Source organism: Chaetura pelagica, unplaced genomic scaffold (genome assembly GCF_000747805.2).
Source record: "Chaetura pelagica isolate M959 unplaced genomic scaffold, ChaPel_1.0 scaffold37, whole genome shotgun sequence".
Classification (NCBI taxonomy): Eukaryota; Metazoa; Chordata; class Aves; order Apodiformes; family Apodidae; genus Chaetura; species Chaetura pelagica.
This window is the reverse complement of record NW_009954567.1, coordinates 3473386-3487173: the sequence shown is the minus strand read 5'-3', so window position 1 is coordinate 3487173 and position 13788 is coordinate 3473386. Positions and strand designations below refer to the sequence as shown.

The window sequence follows — 13788 nt, the reverse complement described above, 5'->3', positions numbered from 1 at the left end:
AAATGTTTTCCTTCTAACATTCAGGAAGGGGTATTGGTAATTAGGGAAAAAGCATTTGCCTAATATTCTTCAAACCCTGTTTAAAGGTCTTGTCCAGTGCTTGGCTAATCATGACTACATTTTGTAACAACAACAAAACATACAAAGCAGATACATACAAGCACCAAGACAACCAGAGCTTCCTCATATAGAAGAAAGAAATCAAGTAGAATTTTTTTACAATGAGGATGTTGAAACACTGGCACAGGTTGCTAAGAGATGTGCCCTGTTCTTGGAAACGTTCCAAGTGAGGTTGGACAGGGCTCTGAGCGACCTGATCTAGACGAGGATGTCCCTGCTCACTGCAAGGGGTTGGACTAGATGACATTTGAAGGTCCCTTCCAGGCTACGATTCAATGATAGAAAACACAAAGGGCGATACAAAGGGAGCCTTCACAGAACCAGTAAAAAGAAAATTTTAGATATAGTAGCACATCAAAGAATTTAAATATACAAAGAAAAAAAACAAACTTGTCTGTACACATAAAGACATAGTCATGTTTTGCATTTGTGGAAATGGAAGGAAATTAAAGAACATAAATTCAACATAGGGGACCTTAGGTCAACTTAGGAACATCATTAAACCATGAAGTGAATTGTCTGAATTATTTACTTGGTAATGGTACTTCTGCTGTCAGTAGTGGAGTGGTAGTATCTCTTTAGAGAGACTAACACATACAGACTGGGCTGCCAACTACAATATGCTATTAGTTTTGCAAATGCTTTTGCAACACTGTGATAGAAAGTAATTTAATATTAAGAGATCTTTCTCACAGGATTAGCAATTTCATTTCTTTCACACATGTTCCTAAAAAATTGTTGCCAACTGGCTCACATGATGCAAAGCTAAACTATGCATAAACATGTTTTTTAGAAAAATAAAGCCAGTGTTCAAACATGAGCCTCAAATAGATCTCCTACAAACCATCAAAGATCATAAAAAACAATTTCTCATAATGTTGTAATGCCTCCTGTAGAATAACAGGACTACCTAAAAGCTGAGATTTTATTATTTTCAACAATATGCTTTCCGTAAGACATAGCTATCATCGGTAGTAGGTCTTTAAAGAACACACAATATAAGCAATTGTAAGTAATTATTTCAGTAGGAAGAAAAGGAGGGAGAAAACTGTCTAAAATAATAGTTGTGAGAGCAATGCAACAAAGCACCAAAATGTTTATGAAATTTCTATGAGTATGAAAACATTTAATCTTGTAGATTGTAACAATTCATAAAATTATCAGACTGAAAAAAAGCACAATGTTTGTAGACTTCATTTGCTGACATGTTTTCCATCCAAGCTAAGAATACTAACCTGAGCTCTTTTTTCTCTAAGTTCCTGCTGCTGTAACCTTCTTTTTTCACGTTTCTCTTGCAATTTTTCAACCTCTTTTACACAATTAGATTTTCTTCGTGCTTAAAGGAAATTATATAATTTTAAAGTATTTTCAGTATGTTGCATGAATTTAGTCTTTAGACTGTAAAATTTCAAATATATTACTTTATAATTAGAATGCATTTTTTTATATCAACTGTCTTTTCAAGCAAATCAGTATTCATACACAATAATTACAGAAATGCAATTTCTAAAATTTATAAAATAAATAAACTAGGAAATAATCATGGGAATGAGAGAATAATTACACAACCAAAAACATAAAGACAATGACCCCCAAAAAAATATTTGGACAGATACATGTGATGTCTTAGTTTTAATTAAAAGGAAGCCCAGGCAAATTTAAAAAACAAAACCAAAACCATGATTAAAAATAAAGCAAAAGAAAAACAAATTCCAAATATCAGCAAAACTATGACAGAAGGAAACGTTTGTTTAACCACAGCATGCTGAAAAAGCTCCTCAAGGAAGCCTCCAGACAACTGCGCATATAGACCATCTGTCGTTTATGGACAACAACATAATCCAAGAGAATGTACATGTAATGCCCAGAACAAATTAATCCTTGATACATAGTTTACATACAAGGGGGTCCAAATTCCTTTTTTGCAGCTTGAACTGGAGATATATCTGAAACAGTACCATTTTGTTGAGAGGAGGAAGGCTGCTCAGGAAGCTGAGTAGGTCGAGCACGTGCAGAACCAGTCACTGCAAATGAAAAGCACAAAGCTCATCTGGACACAGAAGAGTAACATTTCTACCCAATTCTGACATCTGCTTTCTTCTGATGAAATGAAACAAGACCCCTTTCCAGACAGAGCCACTTATTGGGGGTGAAGAGGAGACATACATGTAGAAACTCTATTAACAAAGACATTTTATGCAGCTGGTTTTCCTACTGTTACACACAAAGACAACATAATTATCAAGTACTAAAGCTGCACATGCATATTTTTAAATACTCTACTACAGAAGTAGTACAGCTTATTACGTGCACAGAAAGAAGCATGTACTTGAAGATACACAGACCTGAACATTCAAATCCTGAAATGTTATTTATATTGTGATTTTACCCAAAAAAACAAGTAAGATAAGAAGCCCTGCTGCTTCACATTTTCTAGATGTTTACAAAATGGTCCCACTCCATTAAGCCTATAATCTGCGGAGGAGCACAGCGAAACGAATGGCAGTGACGTATAGCTCAGCCTGTGAGTGCAAGAAACAAACCTTTTGTCACTCTACTAAAAGTCATACTGACATAATTAATGTCTAAACTTATTCATTGATTCTGTATGTGCTAAGGATGCCAATTTCTGAAGATGCGGTGATGTCTGTTCCCAGCAAATGCAGTGGGAGTGGTGAGCCTGCAAGCCACTTGTTAGAGCTGAATGTTTTAAATTGTTTTTCAGAGTTGCTTCAAACAGCTCTGGGCTGCTTCCTGCACACATTCCTAACAGAGTTTGCCAGAAGAGCAGGAAAGCGCAGGTATCAGCTTTGATTAGCAGCCTAGAGATGACATTCCAAAAGAAGGCCAGCTCACTGTGCAACATGGAGACAACTATGGAAACACACACTGAACGGGAAGGACAGACAAGACAAATGCCCAGATCATTCCAAATATGATAGGAGATCTAGTTTACAGCACAAACTGAATAAGCTAAACAAAATACTGTGCAGATAAAAGCTTCATTACAAGGCCAAAAAAGAACAAATACTTAGGCCAAATGTGAATAGTAAGATTAAAAAGACCTGTTCAGTTACAGGGTTACTCCACACCAAGAAGCATTTACTACAAGCAACAACATACATGGATGTGAGGAGAGCCCATCAACAAGATGTCTCAACTTTAAACTATATGACTATGAAAAAAATTATCCCCTCCTCAGTAAATTTCCAATTTGTTTAAGAACCCAGCAAATGGCAGAAGGGAGAAGGTCATTCCAATTGTCCACCAGAAAAGTATGAACACTTGCAAAGATATGCAAACCCACTTGTTTTTCAAGTTCAAACAGATGAGCTGGAATCTAGTCAGAATTAATGACAGTTGATTAATGTTTGGAAGAAGAATCATCTCCATTATCAGTACAGGTTAGTTAAGTTTAACACAGGAGAGAAAATGAAAAAAATAAGCAGCAATTATTCTTTCTCATGTTATAGATGCATTATATCTGTATTCATCCAATATATATGTTTCACCTGTGCAGTGGTATTTCAGCATATTTTGTAGATTTTTCACTATTAACTGTAGTGTGAGAAAAAACCCATAGGGCTTAAGTACTCTTTGAATGAATGTTTACACAAAACTGCTACAAAAGTAGGCTAAAAACCTGAAAGAGTAAAAATTTTAAGTCCACTGATCAGTGTATATTTAAACAATTAAGTTGAAGTGAATTGAGCATTCTTTAGCTTGCACACACGTGATTTAATGAAACATAATTAATTAACTTGAATTTTCTGCACCTGTATTTCATTAAGTGTAACTTTCTTAATTCTATATTGCTTTAATGCATATAGATACTATTTGAACAGTATGAATTCCTAAATATACTTAGGGATAATTCTAGGAATGATGTACCATGTCTTCTCCATGTCACATGCATACATACTGAATTAGAAATGCAGAACTATTAAGGAATGTTAGGTTGAAATATTATCATTTTTTTTACTTTTTTGAAATGGAAAGAGATAACATTTACCTCTGTTGTCTCTGGAAGGGGCATCATTCTTAACAGGCGCCACAGTTCGTCGACTCTATAAAGAATGAAATCTCTGTCATTTGACTACCTTATTTTCGAAAATGTAACCTGCAGCCCCACCTCTGCTTCCTTTCAGTGAATTAAAATAACATGATGGCAGCAACACAGAGAGGTGATTGCTACAAAATCCCTCCCTGAAGGGCCTGGGCTGAAGACTGCTTACACTGTATGTACAGTTTCAAAACAACCTCCAAAACTTTTTCTGTATTTTTCTCCTTGAGCTATAGTTAGTTATATAAATATGAGTCCCCAGTTCCCTTTCTGCTAAACTCGCTCTTTGAAAATTTTCTGAAACCCCTATTAGTCACAGGAAAAAGAAAGGAACACAGATATCAAAGAGCTCCACAGGCACAATAGTTAAAAATTCAAGCATAACAACATGCATAGGATATGCATAACCTTACAGTATTATCACTAACATGTTATATAGGTATTACAAACCTTCACTATTTTGTTTACTTTGGCTGGTGGAGTAGGTGGTGGTGCTGTGTCTGAAACAAGTTCAGCATCTTCATCAGAAGTAAGATCTGGATTAAGTGAAAATATGCTCTCCAAGTCAATCTGTGTAAAACAATACAAAACGCATTTAAGAGTCTTAGAACACTGGTTTTGAGCACTGGAATGGGCTCCCCAGGGAAGCAGTAATGGCACTAAGCCTGACAATATTCAAGAAGCTTTTGGACAACACCCTCAGGATCATGGTGTGAACTTCGGGGTTGTCTTGTTCTGGGGCGGGAGTTGGACTTGGTGATCCAGGCTGTTTGAGGCAGTGGTTGACCCAGCATCCCTGAAGACATATACGAAGACAGATGTGGTGCCTGAGGACAGGGTTTAGTAGTGGATGTGGCAGAGTTAGGGTAGTGGTTGGACTCAATGATCTTGAAGGTCTTTCCAACCAGAGTGATACTGTGATCCTGTAACACTATTCACCCCGCTCATTTCTCCTCTTATGTTTGACAATAAAAAATATTTAGTGCTTTTACCCCACAATTTGTTCATTCAATAATGTTAAGTATCTTATTTTATGCTCACTAAAAACAGTGTAAGCTTTGGCCTTCATATTAGTTAAAAACACAACCTTCAGAAAAAGGATGAACTAAATATGGCCAATAGAGATTCATATTTTTGTCAAGTCATTAAAACAGAAGTATCCAGTATTACTGTAGTAATTTAACACATACTGCAGAATAAGAAAGACATGCTGTAACATAAAGAGATCTCAGCTATTTGAGATTTCCCAAACAGTGCAAAAGAAACACAAGAATTACAACCACCTGAAAAACAAAGTGCAGTTGAAACCATGTTAAATTTATCATACTAATTTTTCTGCTAAGCGTTCCTGGTTCAAAATGCTCTAAAATGTAAGGGGGGAAGGGGCAGGATCCTAAAAATAGCTGGCTTTCAGATCTATTGAATCTTGGTTTCCTAAAAATCTCAAATAGCTTTGGTCTCTATAGACTGCCATTTTACCCTAGCTGGATATTTCAAAGACCTCACCACTGTATGAATTCTGTGTATCCAAAAGGATGAGCTCAGCTGATGAGATCACCAGGACATTCTGATATTTTTTTTTCTTTTTCCTGTGTTTTCATAAAACCAGTGAAGTGTAGTTATTTCTGAGATGCTTCTTCAATTCTCATCTGAAACTGGCTAACACGGTTCAAAATTTAAAGGGAAAGGGGATAATGAAACATTACATACAAAGACAGTTTCAAAAGGAAAGCAAGGCTCAAAAATTATTGCCAAAAATAAATAAGCAAACAAACTAGCAGTTCAATTCCTCAATAATACAAACAATAAAAACACAAACAGGTTTGTAACCCAGCTCTCCCACTAGTTTCCTGTCTGAACTGCAATTCATTCTCCCTCTCAAAAATTTTATTTTTCTACTTGTAAAAAGAAGGTAACAAGGTCAGCCTTTGTAATCTGGTTCAAAATCAGTAGATGTAAAAGTACTATTTAAAAGCTATGACAAAGAGCTCAGGAAGCAAAATGTAATACAATAGAAACCAGCATTTGCCCAACAGCTCCCAAGAAAAACAGTCTGTAACAAAAGAATTGCCAAGTAAATTAAGATTTTTATTTTGTCTTTACTTACACTGCAAATTCCAAAGTAACTGTCATGTAGATTACATATTTTTTAAAAGAAAAAAGTTGTGCAACAACTGAGTTTACCTCTTTGCCTTTTGTATCCCCATTTTCAATCCACTCAACCGTTACACTTTCATTATCTTCATTCAGGGATGTTACCATCGCTTGGTGAATTCGTCCTAGAAAGCAAACACAAAGGATTATTTACTAACTGGTACAAATATTTCCAGAACTCATTGTCATCCCTGCACCAAGACATGCAGTGAGAGGCAGGAAAAAGGATTACAAAAAAATAAGGTAGTACGACGGTGACTCCTTGCCACACACTGTGAAATGGTTCAGACCCGATTCATCAGCAGAGGCTCTAACGAGACAATGAGTGTACAAGTGAAAAACTCAATGAACCTCAAACTGAGTGGTAAGTAAACAGAACACCACGTGAAACCAACACCACATAGACTCTCTTTTCTGAGTGAAGAGAACTCCAATACCACGAGTATCCCACAGACAGCACAGTCTCCAGAGGTGCACTCCACAAAGGCTGGCTTGTCCCTTTCTGATACAACTGATACATCAGGCTGATACAACTTTACATGTTGCAATACAGGAGTGAAGCCCCCTGAAACTGTATTCTGATACGAATTTCTTATGGGCATTTCAGCAGCTAGTAACTAAAATTAAATTGCATGTAACAATAATACAAATCATCATTTTTTAAACAACTGCAAATAAAACCTGCTGAGTTGGAGTTAAGTGCTCCTTTCTTTCTCCAGTGAAAGCCCAAAAGACAGTGGGCCCCTATAAAGTACAATAAAAACAGTTAACTTTCAGTAGGAATAAGGACATTTCTTCCTAAATATATAGTGTACCACAATTTTTATGTCCTATTTCCTACATGTTAGTGAGAAGCCACTGGCTGAACAGAGTAGCCCTGCACTGACAAAAAAAGAATCAGGACCGAGGTGTCACACTGACTTCATGTCTGTGCTTTGCCCTGAAGAGTCACATAAATTGAGGTTTCTAAAGAACATGAGTCCAATGAGGCTGCTCCTCTAATACTCTCTTTAATGAGCCATAGCAGGAAGAACAAATCCCTCACTAGGCCCACCCCGGGCCACTCCTTAGGTGCCCAAGGACCATGTGCAAAGCCCAGAGCATGAGTGACTGTGCTGGAGCACTCCCTGCACACGCTGCCACTGCTCCTGGGCAGCCGCTCCAGGGCCAAACACTGCCTGTCCTTACACACCTGCTCTGCTCAGGATCTCCTCCACATGGCACCTTCTCCTTCCCTAGAGCTCCCAACCCCCCAAATTCAATCCAGCTCTCTCCTCTGCTGGTTGTTTCAAACTTCTGTTTTAGGCACTTCAGTCATACTTGGGACAGTTTTCCAAAGTTAATCTGTTTATACAGTCTAAGCCTCTTGGGACCTGCTAAGGAAAGGAAGAAAAACCTGGACTGATACTCCAAATTATCTCAACTAATGATGCAAGTAACTAACGATGCAAGTAACTGCTGTGCCCACCCCTCCAAGCACGGGTGCTCCTCCATCTCCCCTCACCAAAAGGACTCATCCTGCCCTCAAGACCATGCTCAAATTCTGCTGGTGGCAGACTGACCAAGGACAATGATCTTACAACTTATGTCCTTCAATGAGCATTTTTGTGCAAGTTTCATTTGTGCAACATCCTCAGTATACCTCTCTATTAATTTTTCTGCATTTAATAACCTCCAGGGACTTCATTTGGTGCAAAAAAGCCCTTGTTGTGGAACTAGTTCAATTAGCTATCTGGTCCACCAGCAAAGTAGCAGCAGAAAACACTGGCTCCCTGTAGCAGTGCCACTCTGGCCACTTCTGCGAAGTGAAGGCTGGAATGCAAGGACATAAAACCTGTAGGAACTGGAAGAATCCTCAAGCTTACATTATTATAATCTCCTGCTACTGTTTTAAGGCTTGGCCCAGCTGTCAGTCCAGAATCAAAAGAAAAAAAATATGAACAAAATTGAAGTTTAGCAAAACATATTCTATACAATATCAGAATAACCTTTAGTATGTTACTAATTTTTATACGTTTTGAGGAAAAGAACTACTCACAGCTGAAACCTGTGACAGTGGATTAATCACAGAGCCACCATATTAGCCCAATTACCTGCTCCAGTGCTCTATTACTTTTGATGCAGAACGAATCATAATTTTAAAAGGTTTAATCGTTGTCGTAACAAGTGAAAGGAGATCAAAGCAGGCTGATGAATTAACAGAAAATACTGAACACTCTCTCACACACAGTAAGCCAGTATGCTGTAAGAAAAGAATCACAATAAATCTTTCATCTCTGTGCCAGACTTCATCCATTCCCTAGCCAAGAAAGTCAGGACTGAGTAAAAAAACACCACTAACAAAAATAAAAGTTATGTCCATATTCCAAGTATTCTCAGCTTAAATAGAAAATGTATACTACAATGTTTAAACTGGCAATGGACCCTTACAATTTGTTCCTAAAAATTCTTTGTGTTACAAAGTTTACATGTTATTGAAGTGCCAGAAAGCACATTTACATCTTTACAATTGCCTCTTGCTCTCTACAAACAGTATTCCATTATATTTTTCTAGTTCACAGCTGAATACAGCAGCTGTGAATTTCCAGCAACCAATTAGGCTGGCATAAATCTCATCTAGCATATAAAGTAAAACCAATCTGCAAATGCTAGAAGTGCAAGAGCTAAAACAATCTGCAGTGTGGTTAAGGGACAGAGCCCTGATTTCTGGTGCATTTTCTAGAGTTGGTATGAAAATCTGAAATGTAAACATGTCTGTGTAAACACAAACATGCATTATGACAAACTGGAAAAGGAGCAAGTGATTTGAGAAAAATTATGTTCACGCACATCTCAAAAACAAGAGGAAAGCAGAGCCATAGTGCTGATACACTTCACTTGACTCTTCACTTGAGATATCAAGATGCCGGAGTAAGTACAGAGGAGGGCAACAAAGCTGATAAAGGGCCTAGAGAATAAATCTTATGAAAAACACTTGAATGAGCTGGGAATGTTTAGTCTGTGAAAGAGGAGGCTGAGGGGAGACCTCATCAGTCTCTACAACTACCTGAAAGGTCATTGTAGAGAGGCTGGTGCTGGTCTCTTCTCACAGGTAATTAGCCACAGAACAAGAGGGAATGGCTTCAAGCTGCAACAGGGGAAGTTTAGACTGGACATTGGGAAAACTTTTCACAGAAAGTGGTTAGACACTGGAATAGGTTGCCCAGGGAGGTGGTTGAGTCACCATCCTGGGATGCGTTTAAAGGTCATTTGGATGTAGTGTTGGGGAATATGGTTTAGGGGAGAACTTTGTAGCACAGGGATGATGGTTGGATTTGGTGCTCCCAAGGGTCTTTTCCAACCTGAATAGTTCTACGATTCTATTCTAAGAGTCCTTCGGATGCAGAAAAAAGGTTTAGGAAGCAGCAGCAAAAGCAAATAACCAGGGTTAAATCAAACATTTTAACTAACCCTTAACTTAGCGAAGCAGGACACTCCATATGAGTAGGTCTGCCTCAATTTCCCTTTGTGATTCAATTGCTGCGTCTCTCAGTTTTACAGCCCAGGCCTGGAGTAGAAAGATTCCCATGAAAAAGGAGAGGGTTTAGAAAGCTCTGAGCTGTTAACAATCTTGAAAATACAAACACAGGCCAAGCTGATGTTCGTAACACCAGCTGCTCTCTGACATTGAAGAACACAGATCTCAGCCCAGCCACAAGTAGGCCTGAACCTGAGATAAAGTAAGAATGAACAGATAAACAAAAGAGTTTTCTTGGTGAGAACAGGGCCTTCTTGGCTTTTTCCACTCTCTTCCTTTTATTCTTCAATGAGAGATATTGGAAGTAGGGCTAAATAGTTAAATGCTAGCAGTAAATCCACTTTATTCTATAAAAGCTTGGTCTCATCTTTGATTGGAGAGACTCCTGTACACTTTCCTAGGAGGCTGCTGGACCTTCTCCTCTCCAGCAGAGGCACCTGTTCAAGTGATTACTCTAGAAGTCAAGAGACAAGAGACACCCAGCTGTAGCCATAAGAGTGTGAAAGACATCAACTCCCTATATGTCTTTTAGAAATCTTTCACTCTTAAGTTCTAGAACTTGAAGACCTTAAGACCCTTTTCAGATAATTGTAATTATTGTATTATCACTTTGCCTAGGTGTTTTTTAATAGTTTAGATAAGGCCTATTAGTAAGTTGCTAGCATTTAAATGGTTAACCTCTGCCAACTAAATCACTCTTCTACATTTTATGGTTAAGACACCTTTTGCATTAGTGCTTTAACATTCTGTTCTCCTACCCTAATATCCCTACACCCATATAATTCAGTTGTGTTTTTCTTTGGTGATTTAGTCCCTAAGACTTCACTGCTGTTTGAAATAAATCTTGTTTTCTGCACATATAACTTGTCTGCTATCTTGCCCCATTTGGGATAGCTGGGTAGTAGTGTCAACTGATCTCAAATACCAAGCTGTACCTAGATCCTTACCTCTAAGCAAACTGAACATTTTCTACCTACAAAACCTCTCCAAACCACTACAACTTTGGAGCAGTGACCAGTGACAGTACAAAACCACTCACAGTTATAAATCGACTTTAAAAGCATGTATTAAGAAAAAAAATTACACGAAAGCATGACATTACTAAAAATTTCTTTTAAAAAGCATATTCTTAAAAAAACCTTACGCAAAACCATAGCAACATGTACCTGAAGAATAGTAACCGTAATGGGAGACTACAGGTAAGGAAATGGCCCTACAATCTAGGCAGTGGGAAGAGAACTGGAATTATTTGGGTTGAGATCTCACTGGATGGTTTTAGTAAGAGTTTTACTGAAATGGGTTTCTTGGGTGTTTTACAAGCTCTTGCATTATTGTTCACCTCATTTAAAAAAAAGGGTAAATGTCTTCCCAGCTTTCACAAGACCCTGGAACAGGCATTAACAACTTGTCAGAGCAGACAAGCTCTGCAGTCCCACTCCTAATCATTTTTATAAGGGACTAACAGGAATGTTTCCTCATTTAGAGACAAGTGGGCATGATTGACCTTCACCCTCTGCCACTTTATATTAAAAAACTAAAATTGCGAAACGTTAATTTTTTTTTCACTCTCTTTTAAAAATAATACAAACTCCAAATTACACATAAAAAAAAAGGAAGCAGCATTTACCAGAATTAACACAGTCCAGAAAACTGCTTCCTGGCCTACAGGCTCCAAGCCTGGGGACTCTCATGGAAGGGCTTTTTTTGTTCTCGCAGAGCTCTGGAAGGTGAAAATAATCCCCTACCTACTGAAAAACTCCTATGCCAAACTTGAAAGAAAAGTCCCAAGGAAAGAGAATTCCAAGCTCAGTGTCTTCAGTAGCATCAGCTGTGGCAACATCCCTATTCAGGCAACTAGCACTTGTCAGGGTCCTCTCTGCCTTGCATAGACAGTCCTGCTGTTAATCCCCCAAGGAAAAATATAGCAGTTATTAGTGACAGATGTTTATCTTCCCACAATACTAAATATGTTTGATTTAATTTTGTTTCAAGGGCTCATTTGTCCACAAACATGTGGCCTTTTATTTTCTTCCTATCGTACTAGTTATGCTTTAACTTTGTTTTACTTAATCATATGTATCTGTTTGGGACAGTCCTGCTGTTAATCCCCCAAGGAAAAATATAGCAGTTATTAGTGACAGATGTTTATCTTCCCACAATACTAAATATGTTTGATTTAATTTTGTTTCAAGGGCTCATTTGTCCACAAACATGTGGCCTTTTATTTTCTTCCTATCGTACTAGTTATGCTTTAACTTTGTTTTACTTAATCATATGTATCTGTTTGGGTTTTGCCAGCCATCCTCATTGGCTTGTCTGGTACTTTAATTGTAGTGTTATAACACTGCCAAATGGGTCACTAAACACACACACCCCCTGCCATATTTCTAAAGCAAATTCTTAAGTATTAAAAAAAAAATACATAAAAAACCTCTGCTCCAAAGCACTAAATTACAGTTCACTGTGCTCAGTCTAGCTGAACTTGTTAGCTATCCATACCGATGCACCTTTTCTAAGGCAGCTACCAAGAACACTGATATCACGGTTTTGCTCCTCTAATAACTGTCACATCTCCAGTCTTTTCACATTATTATTCATTGGGTTTTTCTGCTGACTTTTCATTCTGCAAGCTGATCTCTAAAATTTCCTTTTATATTCAAAACAAGTTTCCTGTGGCTTCCCCTGTTAGAGGAACACTGAATTTTTACTTCCCTTCAAGGTAAGTCCAGTTTTGGGGGTGGGGAGCTAATGCTCTTTTAAGCACATTTCAAACAGCATTAGTTTACCCTAGTGAGCTCCTCCTAAAACATCTTCCCTTTATTCACTTTCAGAAGCTTCAGTTGCCAGTCAAATCAATAGAAGCCACCCCACTGGCTTCACAAAAGGTTGTCAAGAGTACTTCACCACCGTAGCATTCAGAAGCTACAGCTACACATTGCCTTTGCAGGTGTCAGTGCAAAAGCAAGAGAGGAGACTTGTTTCTAAAGCAGCTCAACCATAAAGTGTCACAACCCAATGGCTAACAGATGCACTGATATTTAGATATTTATCAGCAAATTATCTCAGCTGTACTCTTCCAGTCATCCTATAATTTTTACAGGAGGAGGAGTTCTCCACATACAACTTAGCCACAAAAAAAAGATATTTGGAAGGAAGCATCTGTCCAACCATATCTAATATATACTACACTAAGTTTCCTAGAAACCGTTTAATAAATGGAACACATTTCATCTTTTCATTAGTAAGTGGTGTGCCTCTGCTATTCACCCCAGAAAACTGCACTTTGCTGTCAACATATACAAATTTCTTTACAGATCACACCTGTTCACAGTAATTTATTAGTATTCTGTGCTTTTACACACACACCTGTACAAGAAAAACACTAACCCAATCTCTACCTGTTTCAGTATTTGAGGAGTATCTCCTTTCCCAACACTGTCAACCACAATGAGGTGCAACACCCCTCAGGAGCTTCAGACTGCTTCCCACAGAAGCACTCACTACCAAAAAAAAAGTAACTCTGAATGTGCTCACTTTTCCTCTTGTCACTTCATCCTGGTAGTCCACACTTTTTTTGTGATTAACTAGGATATCAAGGTTTTCTGCTTTTCATTTACACACAGTTCATGATCTTTCAATCTATAGCAGTAATACATTTAGTTTGTGCAATGTTCCACCCCAGCTGTTTCACGCCATACTTCCTAATCTTCCTGCACTATATACATCCTCAGAGATGATACTCCTACTCTCACATAGTAATGTAGTTTCCAAAGAACAATGTTACTTTCTGTGTTATGACCATGAATGAATAACTGTAATGGATAGGGAAAACCAGCAAGCCAGTTCCAAAACTGATCCCACAAGGGACACTCTTAAGTAGAAATGACTAGGTAAACTGTCATCCCCAGTCTTAAATACATTACCATTCTTGTAG

At 38.0% G+C, this 13788-nt stretch overlaps 1 protein-coding gene across 3 annotated transcripts in view; it reads right to left on the bottom strand.

The window, feature by feature from the left end:
• The window catches only part of KIF2A (kinesin heavy chain member 2A), a 33360-nt gene extending 26906 nt beyond the window's left edge, over window positions 1–6454 (bottom strand). For 2 of the 3 annotated variants that reach the window (XM_010005358.1, XM_010005359.1), the window contains exons 1-5: window positions 6368–6454; window positions 4634–4753; window positions 4133–4187; window positions 2022–2144; window positions 1356–1456 (exon numbers count right to left, since the gene is read on the bottom strand). In XM_010005358.1, the coding sequence (XP_010003660.1) occupies window positions 1356–1456; window positions 2022–2144; window positions 4133–4187; window positions 4634–4753; window positions 6368–6445 (477 nt within the window). In that variant the 5' untranslated portion in view covers window positions 6446–6454. The remainder of the gene's footprint in view (window positions 1–1355; window positions 1457–2021; window positions 2145–4132; window positions 4188–4633; window positions 4754–6367) is intronic. The other variant, XM_010005360.1, reaches the window with a different exon arrangement.
• Window positions 6455–13788: the final 7334 nt, after the last annotated feature.